Here is a 21108-nt window from a genome sequence, read left to right on the forward strand (position 1 = left end):
AATACATAGGTTGAGGAAGCAAAGTATGAAAACAGCTGCACAGGAAAGGGCAGACTTCCTTAATTGTCTGTATCTCAGAAATTCCTTTTTATGACCCTTATTTCTACCCAGTTATGGCTCCTGAGTAATACTTCTGGGTTTTTTTCCCTTCTTTATAAGCATGTGAAATAAGCAGATACGAGAGTAAAAGTTGAATTCATTTAGAGGAAAAGATAAGAGTATGCAAAGTGATACCCCAGAAAAATACTTTGAAACATAACAGGATTTTTTCCATGCAAGTGTAACTCACCTGGATAATGTTTCCACTACTGCTGTAGTAGAGGACTTGGTAAATTACTCAGGCGAGTTTGCTGCTTAGTGATTGATGGGGTATATCTGACTTTTGATTGAATTAATGTGTTTAGCAGTTCAGTTGTGGAGATAAGTAATTAGTGTGCAAGTCTGATTCAGGATAACCTGTCTAACTATTCTGAATATTCACAGTAAGTAGTTTATTTTACTTGGAAACTTAATCTGAGAACAAACATTTGAAGCAGCTAGTTGTATTTTTGCACCATCTTATCTATTTATTCTCTAAGTTGCTGGAAAACATCCCATTTAAAACAGAACCCAAATATCTCGGATTTCACTTCACAAATATGCATATGCTTCCCAGTTTCTGCACAGTGTATAATGAAACTAAGTAGTAGTGTGATGTACCTGTGTACTCAGAAATTAGATGCCTTAAAGAGCTGGATCTTTTATAAAAATGTGTGTTTGTGAACTTTTAGCTCAGAGCCATGAGTCTCAGGTAGGTGAGATTTTTAATGATGTTTTAAGGGTGTCTCCAAGTACAGACTTTTTTTTTTTAATAAATGTTAAGTAAGTAGTAATGAGGTAGAAGGAAGACTCAAAGGAGTCTTAAGGAGCTGCTTACTCCAATTCCATGAGGACGTGCAGAGTGGGAGGATAAAACCCAAAATTTCTGATGCTTTTCATAGTAATGTGAATACATACCTTTTTAAAGATACAACTAAATAATTTCTGCCAGCAACAGTTTATTTCTGTAAATGTAATAATATACCCAAAGAATAAATATTTTGTCATTTGAAAGGTAAAATGTGACTTCAAATGTACTGTTTTCTGTGTCTTTACTCAGTGTATCTATTCTTTTTTAATGTCTGACATACTTATGAACCATATGGAAGCTTTAGACACTGAAAACTCTCACATATATTATCAGATGTAGAATAATCTAGATGATTATTGTCTTGTTGATGATTTTTTATGTTTCTGTACGTGCTTCATTTTAGCTTATGTATTAAAAGCAAAGCAGTTATACTTCAGTACTGACATGAAAGTTTCATCAGTTTTGTGCCACAGTTATGGTGGTATAGTAGTATTCACTGCTAGGAAAATATTATAGATTAAAACCCTTTTGATTTAGAAACAGATGGGACAAAACAGAATGTTGGATTAAAGCAGACTCCTGGAAAAAATAGGCATTGATTTAATGCAAGTGTCATGAAAATCTAATTAAATTATCACAGAAATGTGAAGTTCTTGTTTTATGGCAGAGATTTTTCTATATGTGGGTGAAGTAACCCATAGTCTGTGTTGAGAAATGTTGTATTATTTTCCTTGAGCTGCAAATTCAGCCAGACTTAATTATCTTTAAAAATATTTTGTATCATAATCATTTTCAGAGATCAATAGTCGTTTCTGTTTACTGTTCAGAATTACTAAATTCTGGAAATTCTGGAGAATTTTGAATTCAGCTCTGGCTTGATTTTTGATGTGCTAGAAATGCAAGTTAAACAGTATTCAATTGCATTCTTAATCCATAAACACAGATATAACTTCTGTAAATGTCTGTTTTTGCATAAGCTTTACTGAGTAATTTCCATTCAGTTCTGCATTTATAGGCTTCTTTGTTCGGTAGCAGCAGGATATTTGGCTCCTCATTTGCATTACTGTATCTTACAGTCATTCAATTTTGAGTATGATTAAAGTGCTAGTGGAATCAAAATAATGCTTTAAAAACTTCATATGTCAGATAGTTAAATTTTGTAGGCCTAAAACACAGAACATGCATGCTCTTTTGCGCTTGCTTTTTTATCTAAGAACAGTTTTTTTTGGTTTTTTTAAAATAGAGGCTCACAGGACAGCAGCAGGAGATAAACAACTTAATGCAGAGAAAAAGTGCTGTGGATGAGGAAAATGCCCGTTTGAAGAATGAATTCGGTAACTTGAACTGGAAATTTAAAGATAAAAGCCAAGAACTTAAGGTATATTGACTTGTACATAGTTTCATAAGACTGTAGCTTTGAAGTAGTTCTTTAAGCAGTGTCAGCCTTTGTGGCACAGAAAGTGACAAGCTTGGAGAAAAAATTGCCTTAGGCCTTGCTATACCTTGCCGTTTTCTCACATACCAACTGAGAAAGATGCTTTAAAGCCAAGAATCCAAGCTTTATAACTTTCAGATAAATAGTTAATGATGGAAATGGAGCAAAGAAAGTAGAAGTGTGAAGATGTGGCTTCTTGTAATTAGATTCTGATGGGACTGGCATTATTAATTGATAAAGCTGAGGTCTGGGAGGATATGTCTGTGTGGGTCTCAAAAATAGCTGGGGACAGCATCAAAGGCAGCTTGATCAATTAATGGGCTCTTTGCAAATGTGTACTCATCAAAGCTGTCATCCAGCTAAAAAATATGACCCTTCCACCTGCATGAAAGAGGCCAATAAAAGTACACAGGTGACCTTGGCCATCAAATATAGAAGCTGCTGTGAGGGTAAAACTGCACAGTTTATATTTGCTGATTAGTTCTCACTTTTTTGTTTATCGGCCCTTGTGGTACTGTTCTACAGGACACTGAGGAGTGTGCACAGAAGAAGGAAGAGCAAAACAGACTGGTTATAAAAAACCTGGAGGAGGAAAATAAGGGATTAAATATATGCTGTGCTGACCTGCTAAGTGACCTGGAGAAACTGAGGAAGCAGGAGGCACAATGGTAAAAAGAAAAATCTGGCAATGATGCCAGAATAGAGGTACGAAGTGGAATGGACTCCTGGATGTTATTTGAGAATTAACTTCTCCAGACATTTCATTACAAGTTATTTTCTTTACATAGCAAGTTATATATTCAAATCTACCAGTGGGGACTTGCATTCATTTACATTCTATCACTTAAGACCCACAGCTTTTTAAAAATTGATGCTGCAAAGCAGGAATCTGACTTCAAATAGTCATCTTAAAATGTAATCATTAAAAAATAAAAGATGCTGTACTTTGAGATAACATATATATATATATGTGTCTGTGTCTGTGTGTGAAATAATAAAAGCTTAAAAGTATTACAACATTTTTTTTTCTTGATTTGTAATTTACTTACTTATAGTCTTGTTTCAGTAGACTTAATCTTTGTTGTTTTGGAAGAACGTGTAGTTCCAAATAAATTCCGTCCTAGCCTCCAAAGGTCTCTGTTCTGTGAGGTGTCTTGTTATTGCATACAATATATTAAAAAATTATTTTCATAGTTTATGATAAAGCAAAGAAAGGAAATAACTGAATACACACTGCACAGTAGTTTTTATTTAAATTAAAATTATTTTATTAAATTATTTTTTTCCTGGTGGAAATTGGCTAGTGTTTTTTAAATTTTTCTAATAAATGAGCCACAAACATGGCTTATCTTAATTCAACAGCTGCTTATATACACATCTAGGTATGGGATTATTTTTATTTACATGATGAATGTATACTGCAATGCTGTATTCTTCTATTATTGAAATATGTTCATTGCAATAACTATGGAATTAACACCTCACCCAGAAATGCCCTTTTTTTCTTGTACTAGCAATTTTGGTGATGCTTTGGATTGTTCTGGTAATGGAAACTCTGTTGAAAGAGCTTAATTCAGATTTTTAACATTTGAAGTAAAGTTCCTTCAAATTAACTTCTTCAGACTGGTTGTGATTAAAGGACTATAGAGTTGCCAGGACAAGAAATGATTTGTTGATTCTTGGAAGAAAATAATCTAATGTGTTCCAAACTGCTAAAATAATTTTGAAGTTGCCAAATTTAGTGCTTGTAATATTGGACAAGTTATTAAAAGTCTGTTACCCACCCCTTCAATGAACACAATCAGAGTAACTTTTATGTCTCTGTCTTCCTGTCTGATGAGGCATGCTGATGGATGAAAGAGCTGGGCGATTGTACAGATGGGAATTAGTGCTGTTTTTTCAGAGGGGTGTTACAAGCAGGTCAAGTTGGTGCCTAGAATGTGAAAGAGGGTACTTCTCAGGATCAGTGTTGCCTGAGACAGCCTGGGATGTCATAGAGTTGGATATGCTGTTTACAAACTAGGAAGAACAGGTTAAGAAAATGAGAATCAGTTGCAGTCTTGGTTGTAATGACCATAAAGTTGTTGAGGCCAAGACCTTGAGACAATGATGGAAGGAAAGCAGCGCAGTACAGCCCTGGAGTTAAGAAGCAGAGTCTTCAGCTGTTCAGGAAACTTGTAGGTGGAATCCTGTGAGAATCAGTTTTGAAGAATAAAATGCTCAGGAAGAGCTACCATGTCTTTAAAGAAAGCTTCCTCCAAGCTCAGGTATGGTCCACTTGGGAAAAAAAGTGGATGTCTCGGGAGATCAGCTTGACTAAATGGAATTCACCACTGAACTCCAGTGTAGGCTGCAGGTGAACAACAGTATTCAGGATGTGGAAATGAGGAAAGCTGTAGAGGGGGAGTTCAGAAACATTGTCTGGACACTGAAGGGTGGTAGTGACCTACCTGAAGTTGAGAGTTGCAAATAATGACTGATACAACCAGAGTTTCTTGAACTGTTCAGTGAAAGGCTGAACAAGGAAAATGGGGACCTGGTGCTGAAATGGAACAGTGAATTAATTACAAAAGTTAATAAATACAGCAGAGGTACTAAATAATTGTTTTTATTAAACAATAATTAGTCTTATCCAAGGTGTCCCCAAAAGTTTCTGCCTTGAGACAGACTTCAATGTTACATACTAAGAGTGGATGTGTCAGAAGATACCTGAGAGAACTTGACTAGTACACATCCATTGGGACAACCTGAAATGAACTGCATCTAGGGGTGCTGAGAATGTTGGCTACCTCTCACCCTTTAATTTGGGAGTTGAATCAGCATCTTTTTCTACATGTTTTTCAGTAATACAAATGCCATTTAAGAATCTTAATGATTTGTTGTATACAGATGTTATCTATGTTAGTCTCCTGTGTTTGAAAGAATAAAATTAATCCTTATCAAAATAAGCTAGCCCAACATTGCCTTTAAAATATGTATTAGATGGTAGAAATGTGAGATCTTAATTACTGATTGCTTCTTTGGAAAAGTGGTCACCTGTGCAAAGGCTGAAGTGTTATTAGCCATTTTATTTTATTTTATTTTATTTTTCCTGTCTTCAAACCATTTCCACTGAAGAAAAGTGCCACTTTTCCCTTTCAATGGCTGGTTGCTATTGTAACCTACTATAACCAGGTATAAAATTCAACTTCTTCAAATTGAGAGGAAGGAAAAGCTGCTATGGATCATTTGTCGCTTCAAAGAACATTTCTTTAAAGTTTTGTTGTATTAGCTGAAATCAGAGTGAGACAGGTTAACAGGAGGATACCTGAAAAGATGGCTAAAAGGCTGACAACAGTGTTTTATTGTCTGTCTTTTCTGTATCTACCTTCATATAAATTATGTAGAGTGTACAGGAAGTTGATTAAGTCTGCTTTCTACCTAAAGTAGTTCTTGAGAACTTTTTGTGCTTCCCAGAGCTTATATATCAGCTTTCTATACATCCTAAAAGTGAACAAATGGTAAAGTTGTCTATCAGCCAGCTTGTCTCCCTATCTAAATATCAATTACTTATTTATTTGGTTGTTCTTTAGGTGGAGGTTACTTAAACTATTGTTTAATATCAAGATGAATGTATTTTTCCCCAAACTCAAGTCACAAAAGGCTTTGTATGTAGATGAAAAAATGTCAGACTGGCAGATTTTAAGTGGAGGTGAAGTAAAAGATAGTGGAATTGCTTACTGGTGAGTTGTTTGTTTATTTTTGTTAATTCCTAGTTAACACAGTACTTTTTGAAGTTTCTGAAGTCTGAAGGTCAGAACTTCCAAAGAAACAGCCATCTCTCTCAAGAGGAGCCTGGATTTTGTTCCACTGAAAAATGAGAGTTTTATTGAGATGGGACCTTGAAAAATTACTCTCACTTCTGTCATAATATATAATAGGAAAAAACATGAAAACAAAGCTACTGTCTTTGAAAGTGACTTTCAAAGGGTTTGAAGCTACAAATAACAAAACTGTGGTGTTAATTCATAGTGACTCCATAATGGGCATAACTCTGCTTCCTCATGCCTTGTTTTTTTTATGCTTTTCATGTTTGAAGCTCTTTTAAATTCACCTTTTCTTGCTGTCTTGTATTGTGCCATCTATAAATATGCATTTTTCTCTCTCATATAACTGAATTATTTGATGCCTTGACTATTCTAAGTGGTGCTTTTTTTTTAAAAAAATAGGCTTTAAAAAGCCTGTATTTTAAACATTGTCCATTGAAATAGACTGTAATTTAAAAACCCAGATTAGGAGTGTTTGTGCTAGGTAAATTTGTGAAAATTTACCTAGCATGTTTACGCATTAAATTTTTTGACTACTGTATCAACAAGGGAATGTGATACATTCTCTGTGATCTTAAAAGTGCATATGCTCAGAAATTGAGTGTAAAATATTATAGGTTACTTCGTGGTCAAAAATATGATGTTGATGAAAACTCAACATGAGCCAGCAACGTGCAGCTGCAGCCCAGAGATCCGTGTCATGAGCTGCATTGGAAGAGGTGCGTCAGCAGGCCAAAGGAGGTGATTTTCCCCCTCTGCTGGGCCCCTGTGAGACCCCAGCAGGAGTGCCCTGTATAGTTCTGGTACTCCTAACATGAGAAGGATGTGGTACTCCTGCAGCAAGTCTGGAGGAGGGCCATGAGCGCACTGCACCACCCTCCCAACAAAGACAGACTGAGCAGGTTGTGGCTGTCCAGCCTGAGGAAGAGAAATTCCCATGGAACAACCTTCCAGGATCTGACCAGGGCCCACAGGGAAACAGGAGGACTCTTTGTCAGGAACCGTGGTGATAGGACAAGGAGGAGTGAATACAAATTGTAGGAGAAATTTAGGTTAGAGATTAGGAAGCAATTCTTTACTATGAGGATGAGGAGACACTGGAACCGATTGGCCAGGGAGGTGGCAGATGCCCTGACCCTGGCAATGTTCAAGACCAGGTTGGACAAGGCCTTGAGTATCCTGACTTAGTAGGGAGATATCCCTGCCCATGGCAGGGGGGGTTGGAACCATATGACCTTTCAAATCCTTCCTAATCCAAACCATTCTAGGATTCTATTTGAGATGTCAGTATTCACCTGAGCTTTTGTACATCAATATATAATATTTCAATATTTTGTATAACAAGTTTTTCCTTTCCATTTTTTCATGTTTTACTCTTTCAGTAATGCTTCCAAAAAAACTCAAGCTTTCAAAATATGTTCAAAAAGGTTGAACTGATTAATTTCTTACTTGAAACCTTTGACTTATTTGAAGTCAAATATGTCACAAATAAAGTACTTAGAGATATTTTTTTCTGATTTTAAATTTTCTCATTAGATACAACTTCTGAAGTTGTATCTGTGACAAAATAATGTGTTACATATTCTTTGTATTGTACTCTCCAATGGATGATGGGAATTTAAAGCATTGATAATGTTAGATTTTTTTCATCTCTTCCATGGAAAACCTCTGCAACTCTATAGTGTGGTATTTGAAATAGGCAAATAGAATTTATTCACAGAATATATGAACTATTACAATTTTTGTTCACATATTCAATGCCTTTAGCTGCAGAGAAAAAAGTACTGAGGAGAAACCCTACAATTATTTGTCTGCAAGTTATAAATACCTTATTACAATTAAAAAAAAATGTATGTGTTGATAGTGAACTGTCTCTTATAATTTTGAATTTTTTCGTTATTCAAGGAAAAATTGAGTTTTTCTACCTAGCCTTTGACATTGAATCATGACTCATTTGACTACAACAGGTATGTAGCCTGATACTTGTCAGGAAACAAATTAATTTCCTACCTCATTCACATGTGGATTTTGCTATTTCCTTACATCAATGTTACTATTACTAACAGGACATGATAGTTCTTGGACAATTTCAAGGAATTTGATTGTAGTACACTTCTGAAATATATATAAAAAAATACCTATAAGACATTTTTATGCAATTTTAAGGAATTTAATTTATTTAGAAATTCATTATTCACTTTTCAGTTATAGAAATATTTTGATATCCACAGTATTTAAGGCATCATTTCTGAAAGGGAAAAATGTGCATTTTCTTATTTCTTTAACTAAGTGTGTATGTAAATGGAAAACTAGCATACTTTTGGCAGTAGATTAGGGATGATATTCTACGAGGAGGATTTTATTTTAAATTATTAATGAATCTTGGAATATTTGCCTTACTGAGAATGAGTGATTGCATCTGTGAGTAGCTTAATACCAAAGCAGGTCTAAGGCTGTTGCCACCGTCTGAAATTCTGTTCTAGATATTGCTGTAATATTTATATTTCCATTCTTGCCTCAATGCACTCTGGGGAGAATAATCATACAAAGTTTCCTAAGGACTGATGTGCTCTTCTGAGGGAATTCTAGCAAGGTTTATTGCAAGGTCTAGCAAGGTGGAGATTGAAGTCTTGTTTGAGTAAGCTGCCTTGCAGCTGTGTTTCCTGGATACACCTTTGCAGTTTGCTGACTAATTTCAACAGTAGAGCTTATGGTAAAAGGCAGACCTTGTTTGTTTGTATTGTTTTCAGTGTGTACTTTCAGAAATTTTCTTGTATGCGGTTTCTTTTCCTGAAGAAACTGTTCCTTGCACTGAATTAACAGTGCAAAATAAGAACAGATTTAACAAGCAGTCTCAAAAATGAATCTGTATCTATGATTCTTACTTCATATACACAATACTGTAAACTTTTGTGAGAGCTTAAAACAGTGAATGCATAGCTGCTTTTTTTAGGGATGTCTGCATAAGAAACAAGGTATAATCAGTTTAGTAGTTAAATAGGGAAGTGCTGTTTTGCGAAGATATGATTCAGGATCCTCCTTCCACATCCAGCAATTGAGTTAAGGAAAACTTCTTAGAGTAAAGAAAAGGTTGTCACCTAAAATTTGAAGTACACCTTTTTTCTGGTATTTAACATTTTTCATACATGCACATATAACGATATGCATTTGCTTAGACTGCAATAAATGTATGCATGTATGTATGGGCACATCTATTTATCTATATACATAGATTACATGCATAGTAGATTTGAACTATTTTTTCTTCATTAATGCATTTCAAATGCTTTCTTTGCAGAATTTGGAAACTGATTTAGGAGAGACGAGGAAAAAAATAAAAAGTTTACACAGTATATGCAGTAACTTCAGGTAGATGTGAAACAGGAAGAACTTTTCCAAAATGATTGTGATGCAGTTGGAGCTAAGTAAGTATTTCATAGTAACTTTAAGTCTGAATCCTCTCAAAGGATTGTTGTTTTATTTGCAAAATGATATTGTGCATTAGAGATACTTTTGTGTAACAGTAAAAAGTACAGTAACACAAAAAAAACCCCAGTAAAGTGTGTTGTTTTACATTCTGTTCACAAGAGGTAAGGTTTTTGGAAGTCTACCAGTTTATGTAGACACTTTCTGATACATTTTGACTCTTTGTATATCTTACCTGTTTTTGAGTAGTGATAGACTTAAGAAATTACACTTCCATAATTTGCACTGGGTCAGAGAACTACTGAAAGTAAAAAAAAGTAACATTATAATTAGTTAAACATAAACATTAATTAGAAAGAATAAACACCCTAAACTTAAAAAAGCTTTAAGCCTAAATTTAACTTTTTAATTAGAGTCAAATCTGACAAGTCAGCAGAAGTCTACATAGGATGGTGCTAAACTTTTAAAGTGCAGTGGTTTAAGCTTTATCTTAGGTCTTGCACACTATTTTTTTACACCGAATCTGTAAGATTAGTGCTGCATTATTTCTGTCTTGGAAAAACTAAAGGACAGAATAAATTATACGAATTGAAAGAACTACTGAATTCCCCAGAATGAATGTAATGTCAGAAGATAATTGGTAACTCAGTGGATTGTCAGGAGATTGTCCTTGTTTGACTTCTTAATTTCAGAAGCATACAGTGTTTCATTCCTATATTAGATAAATAATGTTCCCTTCAATGTTCCTTTAAATTGTGGTTTTGCCCAAAGAACTGCTGTTGGGAAGTAGGAATCATGGGTAAGGATACTCCTCTTTACTTTCCAAGCACAAATAATCTCTCCATAAGGAGTCAGTATCTAAGTGGTTTTTTTGGGAAACCAAGAAATATGATTTCTGATGCATCTAACCTAAATTGTCTATTTGTTGAAATCTCTGTAAGAAAGATGATGTCTTTACAAGAAAAAAGATTTTCATGTTTAAAAGGAATAATACCAGTTGGGTTTTAAAAAGTCAATGAACATAAGTTTATTGAGAAATTGTATTGAAAGAGGCAGTCAGTGGAATTTGTGAAATTCAGCAATAGACTAATAGAATTCATCTCCTGAAATTATTATCAGAAAAAATATATATGTATGAGGACTCAGGACAGCAAATAAAGACATTTTAGAATCATTTAGGTAATCAAGTTTGCAAAGTTACTGCTTGCTGGTTTCAGCTTAGGATATTGCAATCTGAATTGGCCAAATCTTTGAATTTCAAATTTCTTAAAATGTAGTCTTTTCTATTAATTGCTAAACAACCTCTTAGAATTTGGCACAATTCATTAAAATAAGGACATTTTTCAACATAAGGTCTGAACATGAGGTAATAAAGAGATGAATACCATATTTATTTTAAGTTGAAATCTTCTTCTATGTTTTTCCATATAACCAGTCCTCTAAATTTATGGAAAACAGTTTGGTAAAGCAATCATATGGGTGTTTTTTGTGGGCTTTAATATTTTCCTTCCTAGACTCTTGTTGGTATTGCAGTAATTAATAGTATTTTTTGGTATCACTAGTATGTGACTTACGCTTCATATGTCTGTATGTATATGTTTGATTGGTATCATGATAATTAATTGTCTGCTAATACCTGTCTGCTAATCTCAATGAACTTCAGTTAGAAATTTCTTGTTGACATTTCTGCTATGAAGAAAGAAGGCTTAAGCTTATATTATGTAAAATTCACGGTTTCAGCAGTTAGCAATACATACTAAGAGTTGCAAATATTTTGTACTTTTGTAATACAGAATACTGACACTTCTCCTTATCTTCCTGAGATGTCAGTATGCAGAGAAAATTACATTTCTATGGTTTTTCAATGAAAAAAAAATTATACAAATCTTTGTGAAAAGAAAAATCATTTAAGTTAAAGTAACAACTCCCCAGTTAAAGGAAACATCTGAGGAGAATATGAAGTCTTTCCATCTACTCATCTTTCTAGGCCAAAGTCTTACAACTGTGTTGACTTCATGATTAAAACATTTAATTTTTTCTATTTATGTTAACTGTTTGGTTTTTTAAAATTCATTTAAAATTTAGTCTTATGACAGTATCACATTGAATGATTGGTTGTCATTTGATGCTGGCAGAAAATTCTTTGACAAATAGTGTGAAAAATACCCCATCCTCCCTAGTATCTTCAGTTTCCCATCATCAGTTTCAAACTTTAGACCTGAAAAAGACAATCTGTCTTGTAAATGTGTCTGTTCTCCCCTGTGCTCTGTCTCCCTGTTTGCTGCCTTCCTACATTCCCCACCATTTCATTCTGTGAAAACAGAGCAGGAACACAATTGAAATCATTAGAAACAAGAAGAAAAAAGGAAAGGCTTCCTTCATTTGGTGTTTCCTTTCATATACAGCATAGGCAGGTTTTGAAAAATACATCTGCTGACACCTTGGTAATGCTGTCCAAAATTTTTACACTAGCTCCTATGTTCAATTGGAGAAGGAAGTCTCCAAGGCAATATGTGCATAGTGGACTAGAGCTCTGTGTCTTGTGCATTCACAACTTCCTGCACTGTGCATATCTGTCAGTTTGTTGTCAGGAGGTTTTTTTAGTTTAACAGTAGGTGTGTGTCACCCTGAAAATTAAGCCTTCTGATAATGTTTTCATGGTTTTAGTTACCTTCCCATTAAGGTACTGTAAACATAAGTTGTTTATCACATTCCTTCTAAGAAACATCTTTTGATGGACATTTTGCATGCTTGGGAAGGTGGTAGCTTAATTATCCAATCCCTGGTCATTGCTGATAATCTATAAATCCTGGAGTCAGAGAATAAAGTCACGGGTTTTGTTTTGACACTGAGAGTGGTCGTGTGAATCATTTTGTGTCCTTTAGTGACAGGTGTGTCTGTAGACATCAAGAGAATTGTTATCTTCAGCAAATTAGCAGAGATCAAACATTGAAGAAATACTCCAGTGCACCTCTGGTACTACAGAATAACAAGGTGTTCTTGAAAATACTGCCGTGTGTCACTAAAAGTCTGCCACATAGTTTTGAGGTGCAGAACATACAATTTCTAGGACCAATGAACAAACAGTATTTACAGGATACATTCTGTATGGTGAATGTCTTCAAGAAGCCATTACCTTTCTTTTTTGGCTTAATTTTTGCAAAGTACTCTTCCCCTCACTGGGTTTAATTTCATGCTTCTGAATTACATGTGAAATGCATTTTCTTGTTATGTTTTTCATGTTTTCATTCAGTACAGATTTTCTGGATCTCTTTAGAGTCCATGATAACCTTTTCATTTTCGTGTTTTCAAGCTTGGTGATTTTTGCTTTAACATTACACTAAATACCAGGATCTAGAACTTTGTGCTCTGACACAGAACACAGTGGAGCACTGAACATCAAACTAGAGAGGTCTGCTTGACTCACTGAGGCTTGAGCCTTGCTGTCACAAGTATCCAGGAAATATTAAACTGTTTGCAAATATAGTAAAATATATTCTAAAATTAATTTTAATTTCTTGCTTCAGTGTTTTTAGTGGAAATATGGGCCATGACTTCATTCCTTTTATTTGTATCTAGTCCAAATCTATCCCTGATGATTTTCCAAACTATTATTTTCTCTAATAATGTTCCTGTTTTTACTCCCTCACCCTCTGTGCCCCCACCCTGTCCACCACCTCTTCCAATGTAATTGCTGTTAATTTGTGTGCTGTAAATTATGAGGCAGTCAGATTTTTACTCAAATCTTGTTTTGCTCTATTGGACTTTTCAGGTTATTCTTTGCTGTGAGCTGAAAAACATTTTGTAGTATTTATGCCATTTCCATGAGAAGTCATAATCTATAGGACCTGTCACTGTGCTGTATTTTCAGACTACAGGTAATGGAACCTAAAGATTTCTTGGATTACCCCAAACCACCTTGTATTCTCTTAGTAACAGGGGCAGCTGAGCTCAAAGTCCGAGTATATTCACCAGAATTGTGGTGGTGAAACAAAGCTAAGAACATCACCTGAAATGATGTGTAGGTTCTTAATTCTGTTTGTAGCAAAGTTATCTAGCTTGTGGAATGGCAATAGCTATTCATTTCATTTACATCTCTGGGAAGCTACAGGTTACTGTAAAACCATTGGTAGGGGCATACAAGGCCCCTTTCCCCTACCAAGACAGAAAGGTTTTATTTAATCTTATGTTTTAAGGATAGAAGGGAATGTCTGTGAGCACCAGAGATGTCTCTACCCTAAGCAATATTAGTGACTTCATTATTGTTACCGGTTGTATGAGGTGTCAGATGTTTGAGTCGTGCTGCTGACTGCTTTGTGGTGTCTTCATGTAGCATCAGCCTGGCAATGCTGAAAGCAAAGTCTACTAAGGTTACTGTACCAACAATCTTACTTCAGGTATTGAAATAATTTAGTAATGCTCTTCTATTTTGATATGAGAAAAACCAGACTGTTTTTCATAGCACACTCTTCCTTTTTGCTTGAAGAGTGCAGGTCACTTCCTGTAAATTTCTTAATTTTCCATTCTATTCTTCTTAAAGTATGAGGCTAGAGACAGAGAGATTTTTTTTTTTTTTTTTTAAATTCTCAGCACTACCTGCTGACTTTACTCTTAAAAGAGTTAAAAGCTCTTAGTGTATCATAGTGTGCTCATTTTTGGTAGGTTTAGGGTCATAGAAAAAAAGTAGATTTAAGTGCTGCAGTTTGGGTCTTAGCTGACAGTTTTTTTCAATTACTGTTGCTCAAGGTGACTTTTTCTTAAAATTGTATTTCTTTAAAGTGTATAGTATGTTGAAACATTTTATCATCATGTGCTTATATTTGTATATGTATATCTGTATGTATCTATGTATGTATGTACATGCTTAAGTATAATTTATATATTTCATATGTAGATGTATATATTTTTATATATCTGTACGTATGTATAGACGCCTGTATATAGTGTGGGTAATGGCTCTTACATGTTAAATGCCGCTTGTTATACTGGTTACATTCAGATAGTGAGTTTTGGTTATCTCTTCTCTTACTTGCTCACTCAAGATAATAATTTTTCTGAGGACTTGACGTGCTTATCTTGCTGCAGTGACAGGATAAGGTGCCTATCTTGTAGAGTGTTTATTGTTTGCTGCTTAGAATAAACATGTTAATAAATATTTTGAGGTTGATTTTGAATAATCTGAGCACAGGACAAACAAATGAGTAACAGAATCACAGAGAATCACTGAGAGGTTGAAACTGGCAGACACCTCTGGAGATGATAGTACTGATAGTACTCTCCTCCAGTAGATGCAGCCCTCTGTTCCAGCTAGTAACAGCAGGCTGCCCAGTACTGTGTCCAAACTGGGTATGTCCAAGAATGGAGACTCTGCAACCTCTCTGAGTTGGCTCTTCCAGTGTTTGGTCATTTTTAGTGGTTATTTTTACTATATTTCGTTGAAATTTCATCTGGATTTTATTGGTACTCATTGTCTCTTTTCCTGTCACTGATCACCACTTACAAGAATCCATCTGCATCTTCTTTCTGGATTGCCATCAGGTATTTATAGATGTTGGTAGTTCAGTTGTCACTGAACTACCCCTTCTGCAGGCTGAGCAGACCACACTTTCCCAGGCTCTCTATGTATAGCAGATGCTGCAATACTTAGGTTATCTTTGTGGCCCTTTGTTTGCTCTCTCTAGCCATGTTTCTCTTGTATTGGGGAGCCCAGAACTGGACACAGCATCAAGATGTGTCTTAAAACTTCTGACTAGAGGGGAAGGATCACCTCCCTCTCTCTGCTGGCACCACTATTCTCTGCACAGCTCAGGATGTCACTGGCATTTGGCACAAGGCCACATGACTATCTGATAGCCACTCAGGTGTCCACCAGGATCCCCAGGGCATTTTCTGACAAGGTGCTTTCCAGCATGTCTGTTCTCAGATTGTGCTTTGCACAGGATTATTACCTCCTGGGGCAGTAATTTACACTTGTGTTTATTGAGCTTCATGAGGTTCCTGTCCAGCCAGTTTGTCTGGTCTGTCAAGGTCCCTGTCAATGGCAGCACAAACATCTATTGCAGCATGCCTCTTTATTGTGCCTTTAGCAAAGTTGCCATGGTACATTCTGTCCCATTGTCTGGGTCATTAATGATGATTTTGAAAAGTGGTAGCCCTGATGTTAGCCTCTAGGCTACTCCTTTAGTGCCTGGCCTTGAAATGGACTTGGCATCATTGATCAAAACTCTTCAAACCCTGTAGTTCTACCAGTTCAAGGGAACTTTACTGTCCACTTATCTAGTGTATATACCTTATCAGTCTGTCTATAGTATTTTTGGGAAACTATGTCAAAAGTCTTACTACAATCAAAAAGAGGAACATCCTCTGCTCACCCCTTATCCACTGAGATAGTAATTCCCTCAGAGAAGGCTGCCAGACCAGTTGGTTAGAGCATGGTGCTAATAATATCAAGGCTGTGTTTTCAGTCCCTGTATGAGCCGTTTACTTAAAAGTTGTACTTGATGATCATTGTGGTCCCTTTCCAGCTAAGAATATTCTATGAATCTGTAAATATTATTTCCCCTTACGATTCCCAGTGATCATCTTCTCCATTATGTGGTCTATTGCCTTCCTACAGACTTAGATGTAGTTAACTGCTCTAGTTTCCCAGAACCTTCTTTTTGAACATAGGCCTTCCTGAAGAACCTGTATCCAGTGCTTCAGTCATGTGCTTGTCTGTGTGATCCCACTGAGTGCAGCAGGTGCAGACAGATCTCTCATTGCTCCCATTTTCTTCCATGGAGATGTGCTGTGTCCATTTGAACAGCAGCTTCAGATAGGCACCTGGTTGTGCTTATATCCCACTGCATGGAAAATCATGCTCTAAGAGGCTAGTTTCTGCAAAGGAGACAGAGGAGTCCTGCAAGAATCAACTTCATTTTAATAAAGGCAGAGAGTCCACTAGGCCATATCCCTATGGTGTCTGTCAGGTTTTTGGAAGACATGTCCTCCTTTTTTCCTAAACTTTTGACTGCATTTTGCCATCCTCCTTTCCCCATTGGCCTTCCTGAAGCACCTACTACATATTCCCCCTGTAAGATGTATCCCCCCTACCTCCATCATGCATTGCAAGGCCTTTAAATTAGCTTTAAGCCCAGCCTGGCTGGAGAAGTTAATATTCATAAGTCTATCAAGCCTGCACATTTGTTCCTGAAGTTCAGCCTGAACTCGGTTCTGCAACAAACTTGCATGGCTTGATATTTGTGAAGGCCTCCACACCCATTTCTCCAGAACTTGACTGGTTTTTTTCAGATTGAGTTGTTTGTGAAGACGTCATCACCCATTTTCACCGTCATCAGGAAGACTCTTAAGAACCTCCCTCATACAGTGAACACTCTGTTATTTATGTATATAAAATGAACATTCTCCCTGAACTTTCTGCAGCTAATCATAAGATCTTTTCTGTCCATGTCTATCTGTCCACTTTTGCCTGCCAGTCTAGGCCACAACTCCTTTGCTTGTCATTTCACCATCATCTTTGATCCCTGCCATTCCGTTGATTTGGTTCATCTATTATCAAAGGTGCTTATTTATGTGCATTTATTTGTATTGCACATTGATACTGAATAGTGCTTGGTAAGGTTACCATAATTTCCATATTGGTCTATAAAAGTGAAGTAAAAGAAGGCTCCCCCATTGATTTGCAGTGATTTATTTTATGCAAAAATAGTGCCTCATTCACTAAAGACAGAAGCAAGTTAAGTAGAAGTATGAATAAATAAAGTTTGTTTCTTAATATGTATTGTAATGGAACTGTGACTGAGTTCTTACACTTAAAAAGCCTTGAATTTAACATAAGCAAACATGTTAATATGTTCTGACTCTGCTGTTGTTCTTGTGTGGCTGCAAGACTTAGTTTCCCCCTCCCACCGCCTCCCCTTAAGGATATAACTGGAAGTCTGATAAAGTCAACAAATAAGATTCCCATTGACCTTAATACACTTTGTGGGCAGACCATTAGAGAACACATAATACTGCATTCTCGGGTGACAGACACAGATAACTGCACTGATGTTTGCATACAAATTAAAGAGTAGCAATGTAGCAGACTGGTCTTGAGGATTCAACATTATCCCGTGTTTTTCTCTTGCAATAAAATGAAAATCTGATTGAAGAACCTGTGCAAAATTAATATAATCTGTATTTTCACTGTCTGCAGTGAAAAGATGTGTTATCTTCTTCTATATGCACACAGGGAAATAAAAGAAGTGTTTTTTTGGAAGCCTGTTGTAAAGCTGTCAGAAAGCACTAATATATATATATATATACATATATACACACATACATGTATATATATCACTGTGTCTGTATTTCTGCTGCTATTCTTCTGAATGGAATTAAATTAGTACATATGCATTACATACTGCAGTGACACTTTCTTACATCAGGAGTCTTTAATGTATCTCTACCCTTGTTAACTTTGGGGAACTACTTCACAATTCATTTAGAACAGCAGGACTTAACATTAAGTCCTGATAAGCATGGTTAGCATGTCCTTAAGTGTTATCCTTTGTTGCTCTGTTAGCATACTTTCTAAAATGGTGCTTCTTAACAACATAAAACTGACTGTGGTATTGTACATGTAATTTAAATTCTTGCATAATTATTTAGATGTATCTATATTGAATAGTAGTTTAGTCACAAACCCTAATTAGTGGAATATGTTTTAATAAAAAAATTTTTGTGAACTTCCCTTAAAATTGTTTATTTGTCATTCTATGTTTTCCCTGGAAGATGACAATGAAGTTGGTATTGCTGCTTACCTTTTGTACACTAATCTTTGTCTGAATATATCCAGAAGCATTAGAAAAATGCAATGATCACTCCTGTTAATGATAATTCAAGTCACAGAAATGTTATGTATATGTTAGAGGTTACGTAGACAATTCTTTGAAAAAGTAAGGAAGAAAATTAGTTGGAGTGCTAAATATATATTTTGGTATCTCTGTGTAATATTAGTGTGAAATGTGCTTATGAAATAAAAGGGAATTAAGTAGAAAATATATAATCAGGGATTAATAGAGTCATCTGTACTTTTAATATATGTTACAGAAAATATTTGAAGTTTTAATCATTGTTTATTGTAAGTGTTACTGTACTTTGATCTTAATTTAGAAAATCTATGAGCAGTACAGGAAGCTGATTATACTAGTTCTATCCTATGGCTGCATTATAACACCTTTCCTATTATTGTTTTTATAGGGCTTTTATTATGTTATATAATATGTACCAAAGTTTTTGCTTACTTTTTTAATGGTTGTTGCAGTATGCCATACCTGCAGACAAAAAGTAATTTATCAGCAAACATATTCATGTGTCTAGGGAGTTGATGCATTTCAGAAAAAAAGCTTGCTTCACATATACTCTGCAAATTCAGAAAAAAATTTTATCTTTTTCTGATTGTTCTAAGCAAAAAAAAAAACCTAAACTGTTTACAGTTGATGTATTCTACATATTTTACATTTTGACACTGCTAAAGAGTTAACTGAATATTGATTAGAAAAAGATATAGTGAAAATTTATTCATTTTAGAGCAGTTAAACCATTACAGGGAAATAGGCATTCCATTTTGAAAGTTAACTGTTTTGTAGGTATTTCTCAAAAGTGTATGATAAATATTTAATATGTAATTTACAGTGTTTGTAAAACAGTTGACAGAAAAATAAATGAAGATAGGAAGCTCATTATCTACAATTAAAATTATTTGCATACAATTTTTTAACAGAGGGCATTGTTCTTTTTCTTAATTTCTCTTTACTGCTTGTTTTGCACAGGAAGGAGTTAGAGGAGCCACAGAATCTTTACAGACAAAACATTGAAGATACAACACAGCAGGCTGAGCTGATAAAGCAGCTAGAGGCTCTCAATGCTGATACACAAAAAGTACTGCAAGACCAAGAATATGCTCACACAGCTAAAACAACATATCAAAAAGTATGTTATTCTGCTTTCTGATCATAGGGTTCACTTTAATATCCATCTGTACAATATCAACACACAGAGTAATCAAAGCTTTTTGTAATGTTGCATATTCTAGATCTCTTTCTATTATTGCCAAAATATAGTTGAGTATCCATGTCATTGACCTAATTGCTAACCAGCATATATGGCCCCTCGCATACATTGAATTGATTAGCCTTAAAAAATTCAGATTTCATTGCATCTGAAGAAAAATAGGATTGAATTGCCAAGAAACCTGCTCTATAAAAATTACCTAGAAAAATTGTTGCTTAATATCTTTTGAAATGGTTAACTAGTTCACAAAGTTGGAACAATATATACATTTCCGTAACAGTTTTATGTGTTTGGTGAATGTCAGGGAAAATGTTCACTCTAATGATCTGTCAAGCACACACTACTCAGACCATCTTCTGGGTTTATGAAAATATGTATGTTTTTCAATCTGTAAGAAGTATAGGAGATACATTTGTTTCCTTTTTAGAGAGATTAAGAAGGAAGAAGGCAAGGAAGAATTTTATAAACAACTTTCACATGCCTTCTACTATCTTGGAGCTGCTTTCTGAAGTTGTGTATTGCCGGGTTTTTTTCCCAAAAATTTTTCTTCCCTTTGTCTTCTTAATTATGTATGATGAGTGTGCAGTTTGCAGTAGAATTGTGAAGCTAGGCCTGAGTCAAATTAGAAACAGTACTGGGTTTATAAAGATGTATTTGGTTAGGACTTCATAGCTTGTAGTGTCCAGTACATTCTTGTCTACTTGACACGGTACCGTGTGCTGTGGTTTGCTAAGATAATTATAAATTTTGTGGAATACCAGCACAAAGAGCTGCTGCATATAAAAAGGAGTGGAAAAAACCCCAAATACCCTAGAAAACTCTACAGTTTATTTGACTGCAGTGATGCTAAATGTTAAATCATTTCTACATTGTAGTAGTAGCTCAGTCAAACTACAGGTGGACTTTCTATCAAAGCTGTTCAGAATATGTACAAGGCAGGGGGAATTTATCTATCCAGGACAAGATGGAGTAAATTCTAGAATGAAAAGAAAAGCGAATAAAGGTGTCAGTTTTTTATTTTCCATTCTCTAGTCAATGTTTCTAAAGGTGTTAAATAGATCCTTTGAGTCACTCAAAAAAAAAAAAAAAAAAAGGAAAGACAGTATGATGTGTCTTCACTGGTATCACTGGTATGTATAAAACTGTATTCTTCCAGACAAGTTCTACAACAATTCATTATGAAAGAAAATAAAACTGAATTTTCATGAGACTGTTTTAAAGCATGAAAAAATTCTTCATAAAGGTTACTTTACCTTGCACAGTTGAGATTTTGCCAGTATTTTTTCAGTATGGGAAAGAAATACCTACCCTATGAAAAATAGTTGCTAAAGTAACATGTAAAATTGATGGTTATATTGATAAAGTAGAGGGTCAAGCCCCTTCTAATCTGGGCTTGGTTGAATATTTGGAATTGCTTCAGGCAGGACTTAAAGGTTCTGCCTACCTTACCTTATAACAAGAATAATGTGGTTTAGAAGACAAGCCCTAGTTTTTGATAG

The 21108-nt window shown here is 35.2% G+C and overlaps 1 protein-coding gene across 1 annotated transcript in view; it reads left to right on the forward strand.

Moving 5' to 3' along the window:
- Positions 1-21108, forward strand: part of CNTLN (centlein) — a 192034-nt gene that overhangs the window by 51480 nt on the left and 119446 nt on the right. Inside the window, 5 exon segments of the mRNA XM_033511379.1 lie at positions 2133-2267; positions 2850-3029; positions 9429-9492; positions 9495-9555; positions 19369-19540. Of these exon segments, the coding sequence (XP_033367270.1) occupies positions 2133-2267; positions 2850-3029; positions 9429-9492; positions 9495-9555; positions 19369-19540 (612 nt within the window).

Source organism: Parus major, chromosome Z (genome assembly GCF_001522545.3).
Source record: "Parus major isolate Abel chromosome Z, Parus_major1.1, whole genome shotgun sequence".
NCBI classification, from domain to species: Eukaryota; Metazoa; Chordata; class Aves; order Passeriformes; family Paridae; genus Parus; species Parus major.